General features: G+C 40.2%; 1 protein-coding gene across 5 annotated transcripts in view; it reads right to left on the reverse strand.

The window, feature by feature from the left end:
• Positions 1–864: 864 nt before the first annotated feature.
• TLK2 (tousled like kinase 2) overlaps positions 865–20,510 on the reverse strand; it is a 101,647-nt gene continuing 82,001 nt past the window's right edge. For all 5 annotated transcript variants that reach the window (XM_032457155.1, XM_032457154.1, XM_032457157.1 and 2 more), the window contains 7 exons: positions 19,844–19,935; positions 15,021–15,110; positions 12,388–12,557; positions 11,057–11,195; positions 7,396–7,507; positions 5,820–5,927; positions 865–3,621 (listed from right to left, as the gene is read on the reverse strand). In XM_032457155.1, the coding sequence (XP_032313046.1) occupies positions 3,448–3,621; positions 5,820–5,927; positions 7,396–7,507; positions 11,057–11,195; positions 12,388–12,557; positions 15,021–15,110; positions 19,844–19,935 (885 nt within the window). In that variant the 3' untranslated portion in view covers positions 865–3,447. The remainder of the gene's footprint in view (positions 3,622–5,819; positions 5,928–7,395; positions 7,508–11,056; positions 11,196–12,387; positions 12,558–15,020; positions 15,111–19,843; positions 19,936–20,510) is intronic.

Genomic DNA, 20,510 nt, shown 5'->3' on the forward strand with positions numbered 1-20,510 from the left:
CCATGCAAGGAGATACTCCTGAAGCTTGCTGAGGTGGAATTTGAACTAGGTCTAATTCTGAAGCCCAGGCTCTTAACCTCCAGGTGCTTATGCCTTAAGAAACTAACACAGAACAGCTAGTTTGTGCACCGTGTCTCTCCCCCGCTTACCCCAGGCAGATTTTAATTACAGACAAAGAGAGTTCAGGCAATTGGAATGATGAGTAAGGGAGAGAAGGATTCTCAGAAAGCAAAAGATTGCCAAGGTGGGTCAAGTCAGTTGTAAACTTCACCTTTGTAGAAGCAAGGAGCTAGACCCAAAGCTTGCTTCTAGCTTGAGGATTCTAGGATATAACTATGTCTAGAGTTATTTTCCAAATTAAGAAACACAAGAGCTCCTTGACTGCTTATCTTCTCAGCTGGAAGAAAACCTGTCCTTCCTGGACTAGAAAGCAGGCAGGAAACAAGCCCTCTAAAAAAGACAGCAGACATGTCCAGGTCAGGCACAGAAGGGGGGAGCCTACGGCTCTAACTGGTGAGTCTTCTTTAAAGCTCTCCGTGTCACAGTGGGAAATTCAGAGCCCAATTCCTTCCCCTTGACCCCTGTATTCCATCCTTTCCTGGGGCCCAGTGCCTTTACCCCTGGATTGTGAACTCATGGCTAGGCTTTCCCCATTCTGTTCACCACTGTATTCCCACGTACAAGCAGAGCTGTTGGCACATCAGGGTTACAAAAGGTGTTGCATGAATCCACATATTCCCATCATGCCTGTGACATCCACTGGGACTCAGCCAGTTGCCAGGAGGCCTCCAGCTACACCCTAGGTGGTAGGGGCCCTGTTTGAAGCTGGAGAACTAGAGTAAATCAAGAGGCTGGGAAATTCACTTCTTAAAACTTATTTTAATATCCTCCCCACCCCCCCAAATTGGGAAAGGCCAAAACAGTCTGGCTAGGTTTAATTACAAATTAATACACATTTTTTTGTCATTGTTTAAAGTAAATCAACATTGTGGCAATAATGGATTATCCTTGGAAAAAGTAAAACCCATATTAACAAAATATGTCATGGAAGAACTCCACTTAGTGATTTCACTGGCTACTTACAAGTCTAGAAAAGGTCAACATTCTGCATGTTCCCTGGGGCTTATCCATGCAGTGGAAAGAGGCCCTGCCCAGACTCAACCAAGCCCAGTCAGTTCCAACCAAGCTGTAGGCCCAATAAAAGCAGGAAGAAAGGGCATCCCTTCTACAGGATGAGGACAGAAAAGGTAGGTCACCAAATAAAAGTCCTGCAGCTTCACTCATAGTGCTTGGGGAAAAGAGGGCAGGAAGCTAGAGGGAAGGTTTAAAGATGCAGCATTCCTTCACCCTTAAAAGAAAGTTAAAAATTTTAAAAGACAAAACCCAAAAAACTGCAAGATCACTGAATGAGAGGGAGGAAAACAGGAATAAAGTTTAATTATCTTGAGTTAATTTAAACATGGTCTCAACCTCATCCATCTCTTCATGTATGCAGACACCATCCTTTTGCTGTTATGCTCAACCTTGGAGACCCCATGGGTACTCTGTTTAGCAGCTTGAAAGTAACAGTTTAAAAAAAGACACTATATACACACATACATATATCATGTGTGCACACATGTGTACAAATATATATTGCAATCAAATAGCTTTGGAAAGCTGGGGGCAATGAGGGCTCTGGAACTGACTTCCTTCCATTCAGAGTTCCACAATATCTACCCATGAACCTGTCTCCAGTTTGGAATACTCCATCTTTCCTTAAGGTCGCCTGATCCTGGGGAGACTGGGACAGCTCCACAAAACAAACAAAAGTCCTAAAAACTGTGTTACCCCTGGCATTTTTCACATGTAAAAGAAATACTAGAGTTGTGAGTTATTTGAGCGCTCTCTACCCCTTCCTGACTTCCCTTCCCCTGCCCGGGGAACTCGCATGCCTGAACGCTGCATCTTTAAATATTTCTGGCTGAGCCCTCTTGCCACATATGTCAGTAACATTCCAAGCTGGCTACCACATGTTCAGGCTCTGGCCTCCGTCCCCCTTGACTGTCGAGCGCTCTGTTGTTTCAAGGGCACGATGGGGCCACCCAGCTCCCACTTCAGCTCTGTCTTCAGTTGATCGTACATCTCAGAAACAACTACATTTAAAAAAAATTAGATCCAAAAGCATGTTCATATTTGAAATACCTATTTCCTTTGACATTATTTTTTAACTTCATTAATGAATCTATTAAAGTGAGTTAGACAAAGTGCGTGTGTGCATAATTGCACACACAAACACAGCAGCACACACCCACAAAATTTAGGGGCTTGAAGGTTGTTTCCTGCCAAAAGATCTAACAGAGGAAAGCTTATGTGCTGATCAAGTTTTAATATCATGTTAACAAGAAATGTACACCATTTAGCAAGCACACAGAGACTGTGGGTAGGAATTCCTGATCCCTGGAGCATTTGGCTCCCCAGCCCATTTTCTGCCTACCTTTGGAACAGTTTCAATAGTTACTACATTCAGAGAATCCAAGAGGACTGCATGGACAGATGAACCTTTATTTAAAAAAATAGCACTTCAAATAAATTAAAAGGGACAACCGTCAAGTGTTCAAATTGTGAAGAAATAGTCGAAAACCTAGAGAGACTCCAAGCTGCAGTTCTAACCTCATTCTTTGTCCAACGGCAAAAACCCACACATCTCAGTACTCCCACTCAATTTTTTTCCCTACTGAGATGAGGGAAGCAATTGCAAACAGGAGACCAGACGGAGGAGAAAGCTGCATCTGATTGGAATGAACATTGCCACGTACTTGCTAATACGGGTTTCACTTTATGACCAAATGTATCCTTTCAAAAATAAAAAAGTGGGGAGGGAAGCTGCATGTTTTTAAAAATTGAAATTATTTAGGGATAAAACACTAACTCTAGTGCCTTTAACGGGCAATAGCAACTTTTTTCCTCCAAAGTCAAACACCATCCCCAGCTGAGCCTTTGTGCTACGAGCTTTTCAGGAGATGTTACCTAAACTTTATTAAAAGAAAAGAACAAGTTTAAATATAGACACTGGACTAGCCCAGTCTGTATTTTCAAGTCCACATTCTTCATCTGAAGCACTGCATCAGGGACCCCCCTGAGTCTGCATGTTTTCAAGTTCACAGTACATGGAACCAGTTTTTCTTTTTATTTTTTCCTCACTCAGAGCAGCCACACGCAGTGGCCGTTGATGCCGGAACCTTGGGCGGGGCCTTTTCCTACGAGGCCTGGCCAGAGCTGCCCGAGGTTTCTCCTCAATGAGAATCGATGCTGTCATGCTCTATGGATGGGAAAAAAGCAAGAAAATAAAAGCACCTGGTACAGGTTTCATGAGATCCATTCGGATTCGCTATGTTCCAAACCCGCTGCTAAATGCCATGTGTCCACTCTGTGCGTGTCAAACAGTCCGTGGCCTAGAAGTGGGTCTCAATTCGAAGAGCTGTTATTGGATGCCCCAGAGGTTGATGCAATAGCAGCTCCAGCAGGGCTACTCGTGGAGACCGACTTCCGGATGTGAGGAAGCAAGTAGGGGTCACAGGCCAGCTGCTGGACGTCGATGCGGTCCTCCTTTCGGTAGGCTAAGCATCGCCGAATAAACGCCTGAAAGGAAAGTTTCTTGAAGAAGCATGGAGCAGATAATCCTGGCACCCCAAGAGGGAACCCAGAAGTTCTGAAGCGGCTGCCAGGGCCCAGAGCAATGTCTCCTAAAGAGAAGGGGCTCAGGGCCTTTCCCAGAAACCTCCAGGCAGACCAGAGACGAGTAAGGGAGGAGACATGCTGTCAACGGCCTTTCTCTGTGGCCACTGACTCCTTCCCCAGCGAAAGTGGCTGAGCCATCCCCAAGGAGAACAGGGCATGACCTCTAATATCTCTGCCCCCAAAGTACAAAGACCAGCACAAAAATCTCTCTGCCTGGCTGGTGTGCATGGGCACAGTCTAACTTCACAGTCCTGCATCTACAACCACAGTCTCATGTGACCTTCCTGAGGAAGTGGGAATTACAGTGACAGACTGTCAGCACATGCAGGGGAAGGTGACCAACACTGACCAACACTACAGTGTGTCACAGATTGGCAAGTGCTTTCTCTGTGTATCTCATTCTTCCCTGAAAGATCATGAAGCAAATGATCAGGCACACACCTAAGTAGTAAAGGAAAACACGAACAGAACTTGTCTCCCCAAGAGCACTGCAGACATAAAAACATACTGTGAGTGGAGTTTGATTCAGAATCCTAAATTACTACCAACACAGAGGTTTCCTCTGTGCTAGGTATGAAGAGTTATGTAGCCTCAGTTTCTACAATTCTTATCACAAAGGCCCTTACATAGATCTGTCTTTTTCTATTTTTTATCCAGACAGTTCTATTAAGTCAAAGTCTTACAACATAATTACCTTGAATAACTGAATTTATTTTAAAAAATCTAAAACATAAGTATCATCCAAAGTCCATACTTTACATTAGGGTGATGATGATGCCTCGATGCAGGTGTGTCAATTGTAGCGAAAATACCACTCTGGGGTGTGTGTGTGTGTGTGTGTGTGTGTGTGTGTGTGTGTGTGTGTGTGTGTGTGTGTGTGTGTGTGTGTGTGTGTGTGTGTGTGTGTGTGTGTGTGTGTGTGTGTGTGTGTGTCGGCGGAGGGAGGGCAGGGAGTATTGATAGTGGGGAAGGGGTGTGTGTGTGTGTGTGAGAGAGAGAGTCGGGAGGGTAGGGAGTATATGGAAATGCTTACTTTCCACTCAATTTTGCTGTGAATCTGAAACTGCTCTGAAAGTCTAGAGTGTGGGTTTTTTGAGCATGAGCCACCAGTTCTCCTTGTTTGGCCAAAAAATAAACCTTTCTTTGTTAAAAAAATAAAAATAAAGGTACACTAAAAAAAAAAAAAAACCCTAAAACATAAAATGAACTACTGATCTTCTATTTTTAACATGTTTAATTAACAAAACACAAAAGTATAACACCAATTCTGGTTTCTCAAAAGCAAAGACACCTATAGGTAGCTGCTTCATTAAAGCATCTGGAAGATAAAAACAAATTCACAGAAATGAATACAATGATCCTTGGCCTTTAAAAATGAAGTTATCTTAGTGAGACACCTGCAGCTGGTGGGAAATAGGTGTTCTTGGGTAGGATACCAATCAAACTCCTTTTGCCTTGAGTTTTCTCTCTACAGAGCTGCCAGAGTAGGCTTTTAAAACAGCAATCAAATCACACAGTTGCCCTGAGTAAAACCTTCAAGTGCTTTCCATCACGGTTCAGTCTGTCCTACTGCCTCGCCTACCACTCTCCCCCTGCTCTGCCTGCTCTGTGGACCTGCTAAGCTCACACCCACACCTGAGCTTTATTCGCTTCTCTCTAATCAGAATGTTGTTCTTCTGAATCTATACATGGCTCCCCCCTTCTCATCAGTCAAGAGTGTTCAAAAAGTCACTTCATCATTGAGGCCGAAGCTGACCATGCTATCAAAAAAGGACTTCCCATCTGTCCACTCCTTAGTCTGATTTATTTCCTTCATAACATTTATCACCATCTGAAATGTATTCCTTTTCCGCTATCGTTTATCTCACCTAATAGAATGTAATCTTAAGGGCAGGGACCCTGTCTGTGTAGGTCACTGCTACATGTTCACAGCTCATGCTCCACTCCCAGAACAGTGTCTAGTACTTAAGAGGCACTCAATAAATACTTGTTTTGTGTCAGGAGAGAGGAGGAGAAGGTCAGGGGTTGGAGAAATTACTCAGAGAAATAATAGAAAAAGCAAAGCGGTCATTTCTGCTGGGCAATGGGTTAAAACTTACCTTTGCTTCAGGTGTTACTACTGGCTTTGGCGGGAACTGCACTTCAGTAGCTTTGAGAATAGTATTTTCTTGTAGAATGTCTTGCTGGGACTGGTTATGGCCAAAAGGCTATCATATAAAAACAAAAATCAAATGTAGGTCTCTACTTAAAATTAAAGAAAACACAATTCAAAAACCACAGGGAAGAGGAAGAAAACATCTCAACAAGAACTGCTAGAAGGAACTTTGGAGATGATCTCCTCTAATTCTCTTATTTTACAAAGGACAGAAAGGCTCAGACTTTAAGTAACTTGCTCATAGTCCTACATCAGGTTAAGGCAGAGCTGGGACCAGAAGCAGCATCTGTTATATCCTGGTACCTCTGCTAAGCTTTGCTTACAGCAAAGTTAAAGATTCAGAGCAGGAACCGGCAATTTCCTTTGCTCTGAGTGATACCTGTGAGCCTAAACAATACATATGTGTGCCACTGGCAGACCCAAGACACAGATAAAGAGATGGAAAGGAAGTACAAGAAGAAAAAGGATAAGGACAAAGTGGGAAAAAAACCGAGTCAGGGCTACTCAATGGCTTCATCTGTGCCACAAACTGCCATTTTCTATAAATTGTTAAAAAAGTAAGTTCATGCTCATCTCTACAGTGTTTCCACTGAGATCACAATTCTTTCTAGCTAACCTCTACCGCCATTACCAGCAACACTTCCACAATATGAGAGTATAAATAACAATTAACCCCAACTAGTTCTGAACAGTTTCCCCATGCTAGGTAGGTAAGATAAACAAACACCAAGGGAAAGTTAAAGAGGAAGCTGAAATCTGAATTAACATTTTGGTCTGGAAATTGTAATAAAAAATATTAGAGAAGTCTAAAGGGGAACACTAAAACATACAAACACACTGACAGCAGGAACAGGAATATAAATATCCAACTGGATTCTAATATATACATTTATAAGATATCATGTTCACAAGGAAGATGCAAATATGAAAATTCACTAGGTGTAGTTTACAACCTAGGGTTTTACTTGTTCAAGTAATATACTGCCTTTATCAGAACTAACAACAAATATTTTGACATCACCTCCCAGTACAGAAATATAAAGCATGCTTTTATTAATAAAAGCTCTAACTAATATAGTGGTTGGGAATAAAGAGCTGCAAATACTTCAAGTTTCAGTTCTTGGGACCCTTAGGAATGGCTCCTGGAAGACGTATACTTTAATAAACTATTTCATATAATTCCCTATACATATTATCAGAATCAAAACATAGACTGGATCTAGTTGACAAAGGTAAAAAATGAATGTTTTCAACAGCCCAGCAGAATTCATTAGGTTCCCTTAAGATTGAGAATTTCTGTTTATGCATACAGCCTTTATAATTAACTCTACTTTCTTCCAACCACAACTTTCAGAATTTCCCCCCATTTTTTAAAAAAAATTTTTACTGAAGTATATAGTCAGTTCAGGATTCCCTTTTGTATAACCTAATAATTAATTCTAAAAGAATAATCCACACACCACCACCGTGTACATGCACCACCCACGACGGAAGCCACCATATCCAACCTTCTTCATTACCTTCCTTCCATAAAGACACTGGTAGAAGATCACACCCACTGACCAGACGTCAACTTTATTTGAGATCTTTGGTGGTTCTTTCCCAACCACAAAACACTCTGGTGGTAAATACCTGGGACAAAAGGGAAATAAAAATTCTTAAGAGTAATGCCCTATTATTAAGCCTTAAAATATACTTTTCAATTTACTGAAAGAGGTAAATATTCTCCCTATCTCCTGCTTCACCCACCTCCGCCTTCTTTCCCAGGGCTGTGCCTAATATAAGTGTCATTCAACAAGTTTTAGCAAGGAGGGAGGAGCACAAAAGAAGTGTATTCTTTTATGACAGCTGCAGCAACAAACATTAAAATGTAACTAGAAGTGATGTGATTTCCTTTCATGCTGGTTGAAGATGTCGCTAAAATAAACAACTATTTTTTAATACACTTTATTCTTTTAGAGCAGTTTCAAGTTCACAGCAGAACTGAGCAGAAAATACAGCGTTCACACATGGCCCTCCCCACCCACATATATATAATAAACAACTATTTTAAAAGTCCAAATGAACTCAAGACCCAGTACAAATCTCTGAGGGAAGTGGCTGTTCTGCCTTCTTAAGGTAGCCTCTTTTGGAAATCGAGAGTGGAAATAACCGCAATATATAATCAATGGTGACATTAAAGTTCAAATTATCGAAGGATATCTCAACATTTCCTACTTTAAGGGTGATCAGGGGCTTACTGGAAGAATAACAAATAGTGCATAAAAAGTCAAACAAACTACTAGTTGTTAGCCCAACTCATTCCTCATCTGAATTCCTCCCCTCCCTACCCACCCCTGGCCTCTAAAGAGACTAGCTGGACAGCCAACCACACCAAATTGTATGGTGTGGAAGGTAAGTGCCTCTTGGCATTTAGAAAACCAAAGAAATATGCTTCTACGCATTGCCTGGAGTCTTAGCCATGGCATAGCTGGAAGGCAGAATTCTGAAGATAACAGATCAATTTCTGCAGATTTCATGCTGGCAAAATCAATTCTGCGAAAACTCTTTATTTTAAACCCTGCTGTGCTTCTGATATAAAAATCTAAATGTATAGCTGGAACGGGATCACAAGAGTTAAGAGGCAAATGTTCAGGTTCAGATGATTTTTTTTTAAATAGAAGTTTAGTTTCACATTCTTGTTTCTTATTTATTATTTTTAACAGTCATTTTTAGATGATTAAGACCACAGACCTAGATTATTATTTCACAATGAAAGCTTTCAGCCAAAACACACATCGAAGAATGAAAATATAGAGAACTCATGAAGTGAGGGAGGGAGGGCGGTGGCAGTAAAAATATAGGAAAAGAATTTATAAAAATACAGCTCTTCCAAATGCCATTAAAACCTCCCTGAACCCTAAGTTTTCATGGTCCTTGATTCTTTAGTATAAATAATTTAAATATGATCTTGGATAAATAACAAATAGAACCTTGATGCTAAAATGGTAATTTTACTGTATTTATGACTTTTGTGGAGGTGGTAGGGAAGAAGTTCTTGTTTGTGGTGAGGCAGAACAGAAATTGTTGAACTTGTCCAAATGCAGAGCAATAATCTGGACAAATATTTAGAATACAAAAGACATCGTCCCTTAACAGTACCAGCCTGGCATATTACTTTCTAGGTCTCAGATTCCCCATCTGTAAATGACAAAACACACTAAGTCTTCACCCATATAATACTGAAAATAATAAACATTCTAATTCCCTATCAAGGACTTTGGGAGGGAGAGTAGAAGACAGTTCTAAGATACTATATAGTAAATTGTGTTTAAAAAACAAAACATAATTTGCATATTCCATCATGATAAAGTCCTCATGGAGAAAAATTATTCTCAAGGCCTAGTCTATGGGTTACTTACTGAAAAGTAGTATTCAAAGTAGAAGAAGTCTGGAACAACCAAATACTGCAAATAGTCACCTAAGATCTGTTAATGTCTTTCCATCCTATCTGTACCTCTCTCAGACATAAGAAGATGATGACATACTGAGGGTGTTGATTATAAACACCAATCTGGAGACTTTTTAAACACAGAAATCCATAAAATTTAATTTTCTCAGCAGCTCCCTCTCTACCTTACCCTTCTATTATGAAAAAAATCTTCAAATATAAAGTAGAAAGAGTAGTAAAATCAATCTGCAAATAAACATTACCTATCATCAGTAATTACCAATACGTGGCTAACTTTTGTTCATAGACATCCCTCTCCACCTTCCCCAGATTACTCTGAAGCAACACCCAAACATTACAATTTTTATTTAAATTATAACCACTGAATTTCTACAGCTTAGCAAATATAGCAATAGGCAGCAATGAGAACTAATTTAAACATGAAAAATCTTTACCTTTAAAAAAGAACAAGCTATCAAATGAAAAGCTCAAATCCAAGTTCCAGTGAATTTATACAGCAGAGGTATAGACCTGTTTCCAGAATTTCCAACAGCAGATATTTTTGTATCATTTAGTGACAGGAACACTAAACCCACAATAACCACCCCAGTGAATAAACACTGTAAATGTAGCTTCTATTTTAAGCTGAGAATCTCAAAGTTTTAATTTAGCGACTGATTTTCACTATAGGTACCATCTCCACAAACAATAAGAAGCAACAGAAAGTAGACATTTTGTGTACGTGGTGTTTTTAGCAGGGCCGGATCGATTCTTTAATATACATAACATAAACATGAGCGGGCTGATGAGAGCAGGGCTGCTCCTGCGTGTTGTGACATCCCCCTCTTCTCTGACTCCTTCACATCAACAACCTCATTCCCAGGCAGTCACTATTCTGCTAAGAGTCTGGCAGGGCAGGGCCTTCCACTCTCAAACATAAATGATCTGACCAACTGACCCTGGGGTTTAAAGCATGTGTCCCCCTCCCTTAGTGCTACTAGAGGCTTTTCCATGTTCAGAATCATACATTCCAACGTGTGGCTCTGTGTTACCACCCCCGTATAATCACAAAGACAAATGCCTGAGCTGCAGGTATCCTTTATGGTTCTCACTATCAGAAGTAGTACTAGGTAGAAGCAGGACAGGCATAGCACAGGCAGGTAGAGCTAGGTGGGCAGGGTGGCTGGGGGTAGATGAGTGACAACAGATGGGAGGAAATGTGGCTCAAAACCTTTTAGAACATGGCTGCCAGAAATGGGTAAATTTCTTGGCAAATGGCGCTCACTTTTTCCTGTTTAGATTTCAAGGGATGCTGTGGTTATTTTACAACCTGAGCTTCACAACCTAGTTCGTGAGAGTCCATCATCCTCAGGCAATCCCAGACCCCATTAACTCATAAAGAGAGACCTGCATTTGTACTGAGAAGAATTTAGGGCCATTCTTTACATACATATGAACAACTTCATTCTCTACCTAATTGGTAGGGCCAGGTTTATGGAGGAAATCCACAACTCAAACCCCTGACCACACATAATCTCTTACAATAGAAAGAAAAATTGAGACAAATTAATGTAAATCCAAAGAGTCAAACTGCTGAAAAGGCAGTAACTATTTGGAGAGGGAAGTCTACTACGGGTTACAGCATTTTTGCCTAAGCAGACAGGATGTAATTTAATTAATAATTACCAGCACATCAGTATAGCAGAGCCACATCTCCACCAGCCAACCTGACAGATCTCCCAGATACCTACCAATAAGTACCAGCACCTTGTGACGTTAGCTCCATGCCATCCACTGAATTGTAGCTATCATCATCCATGATCTTGGAAAGACCAAAATCTGTGATTTTTATCTCTCCACACGCTGTACCATTTACTAAAAGAATATTACCTAGAAAGATAAAAATCTTCATGAATAAAAAGAGACTTATAAATTAAGAGAAAAATCCAAGGTAATGATAGATAAGAAGGGGAGAACTGAACTCAAACTCTTGCTCGCAGTAGCAAACACCTCAACCTCTGGAATAAAATGATCTGGACTCTGGATGCGAGGGGAGAGTCCTAAGTGTCTGGCTGAAAACTTCCATTTTCCAAGAATCACCTGCTTAATGTGCCAAAACCACCACTATGAGCAGTGGAAAAAAATAATTAACTCGCCAAAGTAAAATATCACTTGTATGGTTGGTCAGAAATAGTTGGAAAGTTTCATCTGAACTTTCAGTAAGAATCTCTAAACCACCCTGTTTAGAACAGTAGTTTCAGGGGGAAAAAAGTCAAAGAAAACATACAAAGGATTCTAAGCTAGTACCACAGTGCCACCTACAGCTCCTGCAGCAGGAAAGGAAAATGTATTGGATTCAGTGACAGAAAACCCATAATCACACAATGCCCATCTCTTTAATGAATTTTTTAGTCATTTGAATTATACTAGAACATTAAAGAATAGTGAAAAGTGAGATTTAATATGCAGCTATCAGAAGAGGAAAGAAAAGTTAACAACCGTGCCCACCAGGAGGTAAATGGGCATCTTCCTTTAACAAGCTCAGCTGGTTAAAGCTGTCTACGTGCAGACTTCTAAAAAACAGCCGAGGATGACAATCACAAACGGAAGTAAGAAGTCTAACTGCTCTCTACTTAGCTGATAACTATCAAAGTGATGGAAAAGATGGAAAACTCTGCTTGGAATTAAATGAAATGGGAGACATATGTGCAAAGTAAGCTGTTAACTTTGGGTCACTTATCAAAGAGACTTGGAGTAGAGGAACTGCTATGTAGTGTGAGTAATGGGAAAGAACAAAACCGAGCTTGCCAGAGCAGTTCTTTCTTAATCGGACTTACATCATGAACTGCCCTGGCTCTAAAGACAAGAGCATTGTTTCTCCAGAGCATTTAATATGACCCACCCTCTTAAACCCAGTGCTGTGTGGCCAGAACTCTCGTATTCCCACACCTACCCAGGGAATTTAGTCAGATGTTATTAGGCCTTCTTGGCTCCCGCCAAATCCCCTAACTTTATAAAATTAAAAGTCACTTATAAGACCAAAGAAAAGCTACCGATACTGTCTCCTAAAAGTCAGACATACCTGGTTTGAGGTCATAGTGTATGATGGGAGGTTTTATTTCATTTAAGTACTTTAAAGCATTCACAATCTGCATGATAATGGATCGGGCCTCTTTCTCCGACATTAATTTGTGCTGTTTCAGGTAGAAGTCCAGATCATTTCCCTCACAGTATTCTAATACTGTACAAAACCTAAAGACAAATAAACCAACATTGACCAATAAGAACAAGTAGATTAAGTCTAACTAAATCAGCCCAGTGAAAACATCAGGTTAATTAGCTTCTCACTTCTTTCTTTTGCTCCTTAAACTACTCTTCTATTCTTCATTCAGTATCAGTTACCTGAGTGGTTTCCAGGAAGAAAACTGCTTACTCTCTTGGTGAAAAGTCTCCACACCTTTCATGTTGGAACCTGCTGTGCTCAAGTTCACCCAGGGCACACCCCTTCTTGAATCCAGACTAAGAATACCAACAAGAACTGTCACATATTTAAGCGAGGTATCTTTTCAGAGGGGTCTCCTTTACTATCCACGTGATGCTTCATTTCTAAACAACTACATTATGACCAAGTCACGATTCTCACTGCAAACATTTTATACGATCCTGAGTGTGGCCAGTGAGGAAGAAAATGTAGGATCTGCCCAGGTCCCAAGGGCTGACTGCAACTACCTCTCCTGGCAGTTTAGCACATACTGTTCTATAATTTCTCTTTGCTAAACATACGAGGCATAAAAGAGCTTTTTAAAGTACAGTATTTGTGATTCTAATAAATGTATTATTACATAGAATTAGTTGTTTCTTTCACTTACATCAATAAATCATATAGACCCAAATTAAGAACTACATACCATTTGTGGCATTAAGGGTCATGTGTCTATCTTCTAAGGCAGTTATAAGCTGAAGTAAGGCTTCCTGAGAGATGGATACCTTTTAAACTAGTCTAAGTTGTGACAAAGTGGGTAAATCACTCAGGGTCAAGCTGGGAAATAAAAACCACTTGAGAATTTAAAACAGAGAGGCTTTAATTCAGAGAACTGATCACACAGATGACGGAGGAGCTGAGAAGACAAAGCAGCCAGTGAGCACCCCAGAAATCATCTAGAGCAGGAAGTCATTAGCACCCTAGGGGCCAGAGGGAGGAGATGGCACAAACAGAACCAGGGTCACCAGAGGAAACTGGAACCACAGTTGGGGGGAGGGGACCCCACCCACCACCACCACCTGCCTCCCCACTGGCTGAACCCCGATGAACAAGAACTGACACAGGTAAGCACAAGGGCCAACACACTTAAAATGTAGCACAGGGGAAGGGTGAAAAGCAGACCTGAGAGCAAACAGACTCAGGACCAGCACTACAGGGCTCTGGGCAATTTGAGGCCTACAAAAAGTACAGCAATGAAATGTGGACACAGTCCTGTGGGATCCCCAAACTGAGTAACAGCTTATGCTTCTTATGAAACACAGCATGTCCTAACACGCTAGCACCCTATTTGAGAAAACAGTCTAAAATTTATAGCTTCTCTGATCTGAGATGCTGAAATCTGAGACTCTCAAGCTTAGTGAATTAATTTTTGACCCAAATGCAAGTTGAAAATAAAATCTCACTTTTAATACCTGAACAACTCTCAGAAGACTTTCTGAAACATGGTCTGACTTATTTTTGGTGAAAACTCACCACATACACAATAGGAAGAACAAAGTAAACAACTCAAGAAGAGCACAGAATCAACTCAATTTCTCACATTAATTAAAAGTGTGTATAAAATTCAAAACAGCAGATAATCTTAAGTCATCATCTTTGAAATGACTTGTATTTACATTGGGGGTAGGGGGTATTCTTCCTAGTATTCAAGGAACTTTCTCAAAGCAAAGCAATAAAGCCACCCTGTGGAAACCTGCTCTCTAACTAGACAATTTTCTGAACCTGACTCCATGCTACACACAACTGGGCTGGATACAAAGGCCGGGTGCCTCCGACTTGAAAGGGGAAATCCCTAAGTGGATGTTTCCAAAGGGAATTATGGTCTCCTTTTGGGGCCGTTTCTAAATGTGGGCCGGTTCTCTGAGCAGCAATCTGAGACACGTGCTGTATGGAACAGGCCAAATTACCCTGGGAGGCAGAAACACCTGTGGGCCAGATCTAGGTATGTTCTCCCGTCTTAGTTCAGGCTCCTATAGAGAAAATGTTTCCAAATGCTGAAATATTTCTAAACTCCCTGGATAAACCCAGAGGTGCTAGAGCTTATGTACACCAAGTAATAAAACAAAACAATGTCTAAGATTATTAAAGATCTCAGATAAGTCACTGGGCTTCTCTGGTCCTCAAATCTCCACCTACAACACAAGAAGGCTAAACTGAGATCCCCCTAAGCCTACGAACCTACATTTTAAGATGCAGCACTGGGCTATGCCACAGTCATTCTCATTGTACGATAAAGTCACATTGCTGGTACTTCTTTAAAAGGCCAGTCAGTGCTCATCAGAGTCTCCAGGGTGAGGTAAGACTCTCTTGATTGGTGCTTGTCAGTGGTATGCTGGCACCAATTTGTGCCAGCTTCCGAGAGCTGATAGTTAAAACTCTGTTCCTTGAGTCATCAATACACTGCAAGAAAATAACATTAACTGCTAAGCTAAAATGGTAAAGAAAGCACTTACGAGTCAGTGTCCAGTGAAAAGTAATCATACAGCTTAACTATTCTGGGATGATCCAGTTCTTTGTGAATCCGGTATTCCCTACATGCATGCCTGTAAATAAAACAGAAAATCAACATGGTGTATTTTGGCCGGTCTCTTAGTACTCTTCCAGGATACCCTAAATATTCTCTGACTTCTCCACTATTCTTGCATATTCATTCCATTCAGGTCCACCTCGTCCTTTCTTCACCCTGTTTTCTCTACCAGTATCTACCAAGCTGTTCAGAAAATAGTAGGTGCTCACCTTTTACCCTTTCAAGTTCGTTCTATGACAATCTCACCTCTTTTATATTTATATCTGAATATCAGAGCTTTAAAATGCATACAGACAGCAATTTTTCTCTCCTCTAAAGCTGATATTTCCTATGTATAAAAGTTTATATTCTGGGGTTACATCAAGGGGACCGATTTTAGCATGTAAACTCATTGGGTAAAAGGACTACCAGTTAGATAAGGCAATTAATGATACTTTAAATTTGTTTTTAAACCTTACTCCTTACAAAAAATAATTTAAAGAATTATCAGATTTACTTCCTTCTAAGAAAATGCAAATCTGATTACAAATTTGAAATTATGGAAACCCTAGTTTTCTTAAAACAAGAATTTATAAATATGTATTAACATCTTATTTTGGTACTTTTCCAATGTAAAATTATTTAGGAAGATTAGGAACAAGAAAGCATTATATAATCTGACATATTCATATACTGAATTTTAAAAGAATAGTAGAATGTGTTAATATAATGGAATTACCAATTTTAAAAGTATTTAGTTCTTATTTACAAAGAAAGCAATAGGATATTATATATTATACATATTATAAATATCATATATATTATTACATATTACTATAAGTAATATAGCACCATTTAGTTTGGGGCATTTAGCTATAAGGAAAGACAGAAAAGAGAAACTTTCCACAGTATGGTAAAATAAAACCACACACACACACACACACACACACACACACACACGACATTTTCTGAAACTGGTGTATTCCAGCATGTCAAAAATACACAGAAAGTACTCAACCAATGAAAAGCTGATGAACAATTACAGGAAAGAAAAGGAATCTAAAAGTAATTGTTTTTCCCCAATGGAAACTTTGTTTGATTAGGTTTATTTTTCAAGTTGCGACTTTTTGGCCGTTTTTGCTTCTTCTGATGCTTTATTTAATCAGCATACATATTTCCTTCTGAAAAGAAAAGACTGGCCAGCAGTGAGGCAGAGCACTGTTGGAACACACGTCACACTGGGACCAAGAAACCTTGGCTTCAAGTTTGAGCTCTGTGACAGCACCTCTCTGGCCTGCCCCATCTCTGCAGCAGACTGGAAGTTTTAAAAGGAGCTCCTTGGATACAAATGCATCCGGAGAGAAGCTAATCAAATGTAACTTCTACCAAACCCCTCATTTCACGAAAGCAACTCCACACCGTCCTTTTTCATATAACAAGATTCCTTGTAGCACTTCATTTGCTAAAATAAAGGTGATGCTGTTTCTAAAAACACAAGTTTAGAAACCTATGGACTAAATAGATCACTGTTAAGTCATTTCTTACTCAAACACACTATAAATCTATAGCTCCCCACCTTTTTTAACTTTTTGATTTTGTGCATTTCAGAGTAGAGAACAATTTCTCCATCAAGGTACAAAAAATAGAGGAAAATAAAGGAGGCAAGAATTATGAATCAAAGGAAGTGTCATTCAAAGTCCTCACCAACTTAGAAAACTTTTCTGTGTCAAAGCACTTCCTGAACGTCACGTCAGGCTCTAAGGCCATTTCTTTCACTTTACTAGTTAAAGCAGAGGCTCTGCCATGTCCTTCATATGTTCAACTTTCAACTTAGCATTCAAAGGATTAATGCACTATACAGAACTTTAATAGAAACAGGAAAAACTTCTTCACTAAAAGTGTTAGTCTTTTGCTCTCTTATACGTGGATATATATTTAGACTTTCAATGATTTTACCCTAGAAAATTAGAAGAGTATTATACAAGTGTATACTAACTACTTCAGACACAGTTACATCCTTGGATAGCTTTATATGAAATTTTCTCTACTGTAAAGTTCTTAATATGTTATTTTGGGGAGTAATCGAGTAATACCTATTAATGCGTTAATAATGCCAAAGTAGAACAATCAGTGTTACTTGTTTGTGGGGGAAGGAGAGGAGAGGGGGTAAAGAACAGAACTCAAAAATAAACACTACAACAACTTTTTATTTTCTTTGAATTCTTCCTTTTTTTTTTTTTTACCCAAATAAATATCTTGATTCCAGATGGGGCTGGGAAGTCATCCCCTCAAAAGGAAAAGCAATCAAAAGACCTTACTATGTAGGGTAATAGCAGTAGCATTTTCTTATTTTATGTTACCACAACAGTGAAGTATACTACTTTTCAGTTTAATACTGAATTTTTGAAGCATTGTCTGAAATCTGTTAGGTTCTTAATATAAGCCTCCTTAATTTAAGTAAGTTTAAAGGAATTAATAACATTTTGCTAATTGACTATTATCTGTAGCCTGAAATTCATCAGTATGGTTTCGTATCACTTAGCAAGCAAAACCTTTCAAAGAAAGGTGGAAGCGTTTTAAGAATTTTCCCCCAAGGATGAATGGAGGTCACAAAAACTTTGCATACTCCCTCCCCAAGTGTGTCTATCAGCTCAGAGATGGCCCCTGCCCAGACAACTCCACAGAAGGTGCTCCAGTGCCATAATTCCCACCTCTGGTGAGGATACAAAGACTAGGAAGCAACACTGCAAACCTAAGCTGAACTGGTAAACAGATCAGAAAAATGAGACAATTCCCTTCACTTGCTCTATGACTCCATCTGGTAGACAAATGTGGAACGACACCCAATCCACACCCACCAGGACACAAACAGCTTGCCAAGTGTGTCAAGGAGGCACATGGTCCTGGCTTCAATCCCTCACTGCTTCAAAAGGCTAGGGTGTGGGGGGAGCAGGTATAGCTCAAGTAGTAGAGTGCATGCTTAGCATGCATGAAGTCCTGGGTTTAATCCCTAGTTCCTCCTCTGTAAATACATAAATAAACCTAATTACCTCCCCCCAAAACAAACAAACAAAAAGGCTAGGGTGAGCAGAACCCTCAAGAGTTCATTTTAAGATCAGCCTAAAAGCTGTATACTGAGACTAGCAAAATATGCATAAATATGCAAAGCACATATAGATTTGCAAAAACTCTGCACAGGAATTATTTTCTCAAGTTTGACCACCGTTGACCTCTGGTAGTCAACTGGGTTAGTGGTCAGCATACAGGGAAGATGCAGAACAGGCTCCAAGGATTGCTGGAGGGCATTTTCAGAGAGATGCATGTACTGTTCCTACACCCTCAGGTACTCTGAGACTCTCAGTATAATGGGGACATTTCTCACCATATTTCTAACTAGTCAGAACAACATGTGGTTTCCTTCTCTGACGGGCTCCCTGGCATTCACTGCGGCGTGCCATTCGTCCCTGCATGTCAAGTGCCTGGAATACACTTACAATAATGTAACTGCTCCTCAGAAGCATCTGGACTACAGCTGCCTGTCACATAAGGGACACATGTGGGGTGTCATGCATAGAGCACACACCATCCCTTTTCCTACCTCTGCTAAGCCCTATGTCTCTTAATGCCACAGGAACCTTCTCTTGCCCAGTGCTGAGAACCACTACCAGTCTGCATGGAAGAGGAAGAGTTCTCGGGTCCCCAGTGAACTGGAGGTATAAAGCAAGCGTTGCCTTGCTCCACGCCCCAAGAACAGGTTGATGATGTAGAAATGTTTTATTTTCCCCAGGAGATTTAGACGCTTACTAAAACGCTACTTCAAAGTCCACTGCTTCTTTCCCCTCAAAGTACTGTTTATAAGAAAAAAACAAAACTGCTTTTATAGAAAGGAGGCAGACTGCTTTATATCAAAAGGGGCTATCTCCTCCTTTCAGGGGTAGGACATGACTAAGGTAGTACAACAAAGAAACAATATTAAGCCCGGTGGGGATCCTAATAGCAAATTAAGTCTGCGTGGCCTCCCAAGCAAATGAACCATGAACACCAATGTTCTGATGCTGGCAGGGAGGAGGTGGGGGTGGGTAGTGTCAGGACAGGCAAAGCCTGACATTAGTGGAACAAAGAAATTCACACCTGCACATGTAATAACTATTCATTCTAAAGAAGTCACCCTCCCACCTCCAACCCCAAGTACAGATAAGGGCTGCCACAAGCACATTCTAAACACAGGAAAGCACACTAACTGGGACACTGAAGACCAAGAACTTTGAAATGGGGTCAGTGAGCACAGCACTGAGGAACTGAACAAGTCAAACAGGCACCACTGAGGCACAGCAGATGCCCCCCCAACTATCTCCTCCAAAGTGAAATGACTGAAGCAGCAAAAAAAAAACCCACCCGAAGCTTCCCAAGCTTCCCAGACCACTAAAGAACACTCTCATCTGGTTTCTACAAACAAGCAACAATAATTTCTAAGGCTTTACTTGTTTATTACAGCTAATTTTAGACACAATGGAAGGGGAGGGTTAAAAGCATCGGCTTTGGGTTAAGAGAAGTCTAGATTTAAATACCAGCTTAGCCATTTCTTAACTGTTACTCAAATTCTGTTAAGTATCAGTTTCCTCATCAGTAAAACAGAAAATGTATTCACTCCTAGGACAGTTATGAGGACTAAATGAAACAACAATAAAGCATGTAAAGCTCTTAACACAATGCTCAAACTACATCTATTATTACTAAATTTCAAAAAATGAGCACTCTAGTATCACTTACTTGTGGTAATTCTCCTTTTTCTCATCTCTCCAGTTTTTATTTAACTGGTGAATTTTCACAGCTACATATCTTTGTTCTGTTAGATCAAATGCCTGTAAAGAAAAGGAATAAATTACATTCTGGATAAATGCTAAACAAGAATTACAGGCAACTGACTTGAAACTTCTATTTAAAAGACTAACATATTCAAAGTCCAAAGTGCATTATTAAGTAACAATAGTGGTGGACAACACAGCACACACTTGTCTCAGAGCTGCAATCATCTTCTTGAAACTTGTGATCAGATAATTTAGAAGTCTCCAGACGCACTGGCACCAAGGGGTTTAGAAAATAAAACCAAGCATACACCACAAACAGAAAGACAGCCCATGCCTTAACAGTCACTCCCAAACAATTCTCTTCCCAGACATCCTATACCCTAGCTGGGACTTTTCTCCCCTAGGTTGATTCTCGCCCCTCGGCTGACACCAGGACTTGACAAGCTTCAGCAGTAAGTCCTGCCACTTTTGAAACGCTAGGGACACAGACTGTCTGCCTCCTTGAGAAACAATCCCCCAAGATACACCTCTCTTTGCTGTTTGTCTAGAAAATAATCTTTTAATTTGTTATACTATTTATTGAAATAAAAACAGAAACAAAAACAACAATAAAAATACAGCTCTACCTT

This window comes from Camelus ferus, chromosome 16, assembly GCF_009834535.1.
Source record: "Camelus ferus isolate YT-003-E chromosome 16, BCGSAC_Cfer_1.0, whole genome shotgun sequence".
Classification (NCBI taxonomy): Eukaryota; Metazoa; Chordata; class Mammalia; order Artiodactyla; family Camelidae; genus Camelus; species Camelus ferus.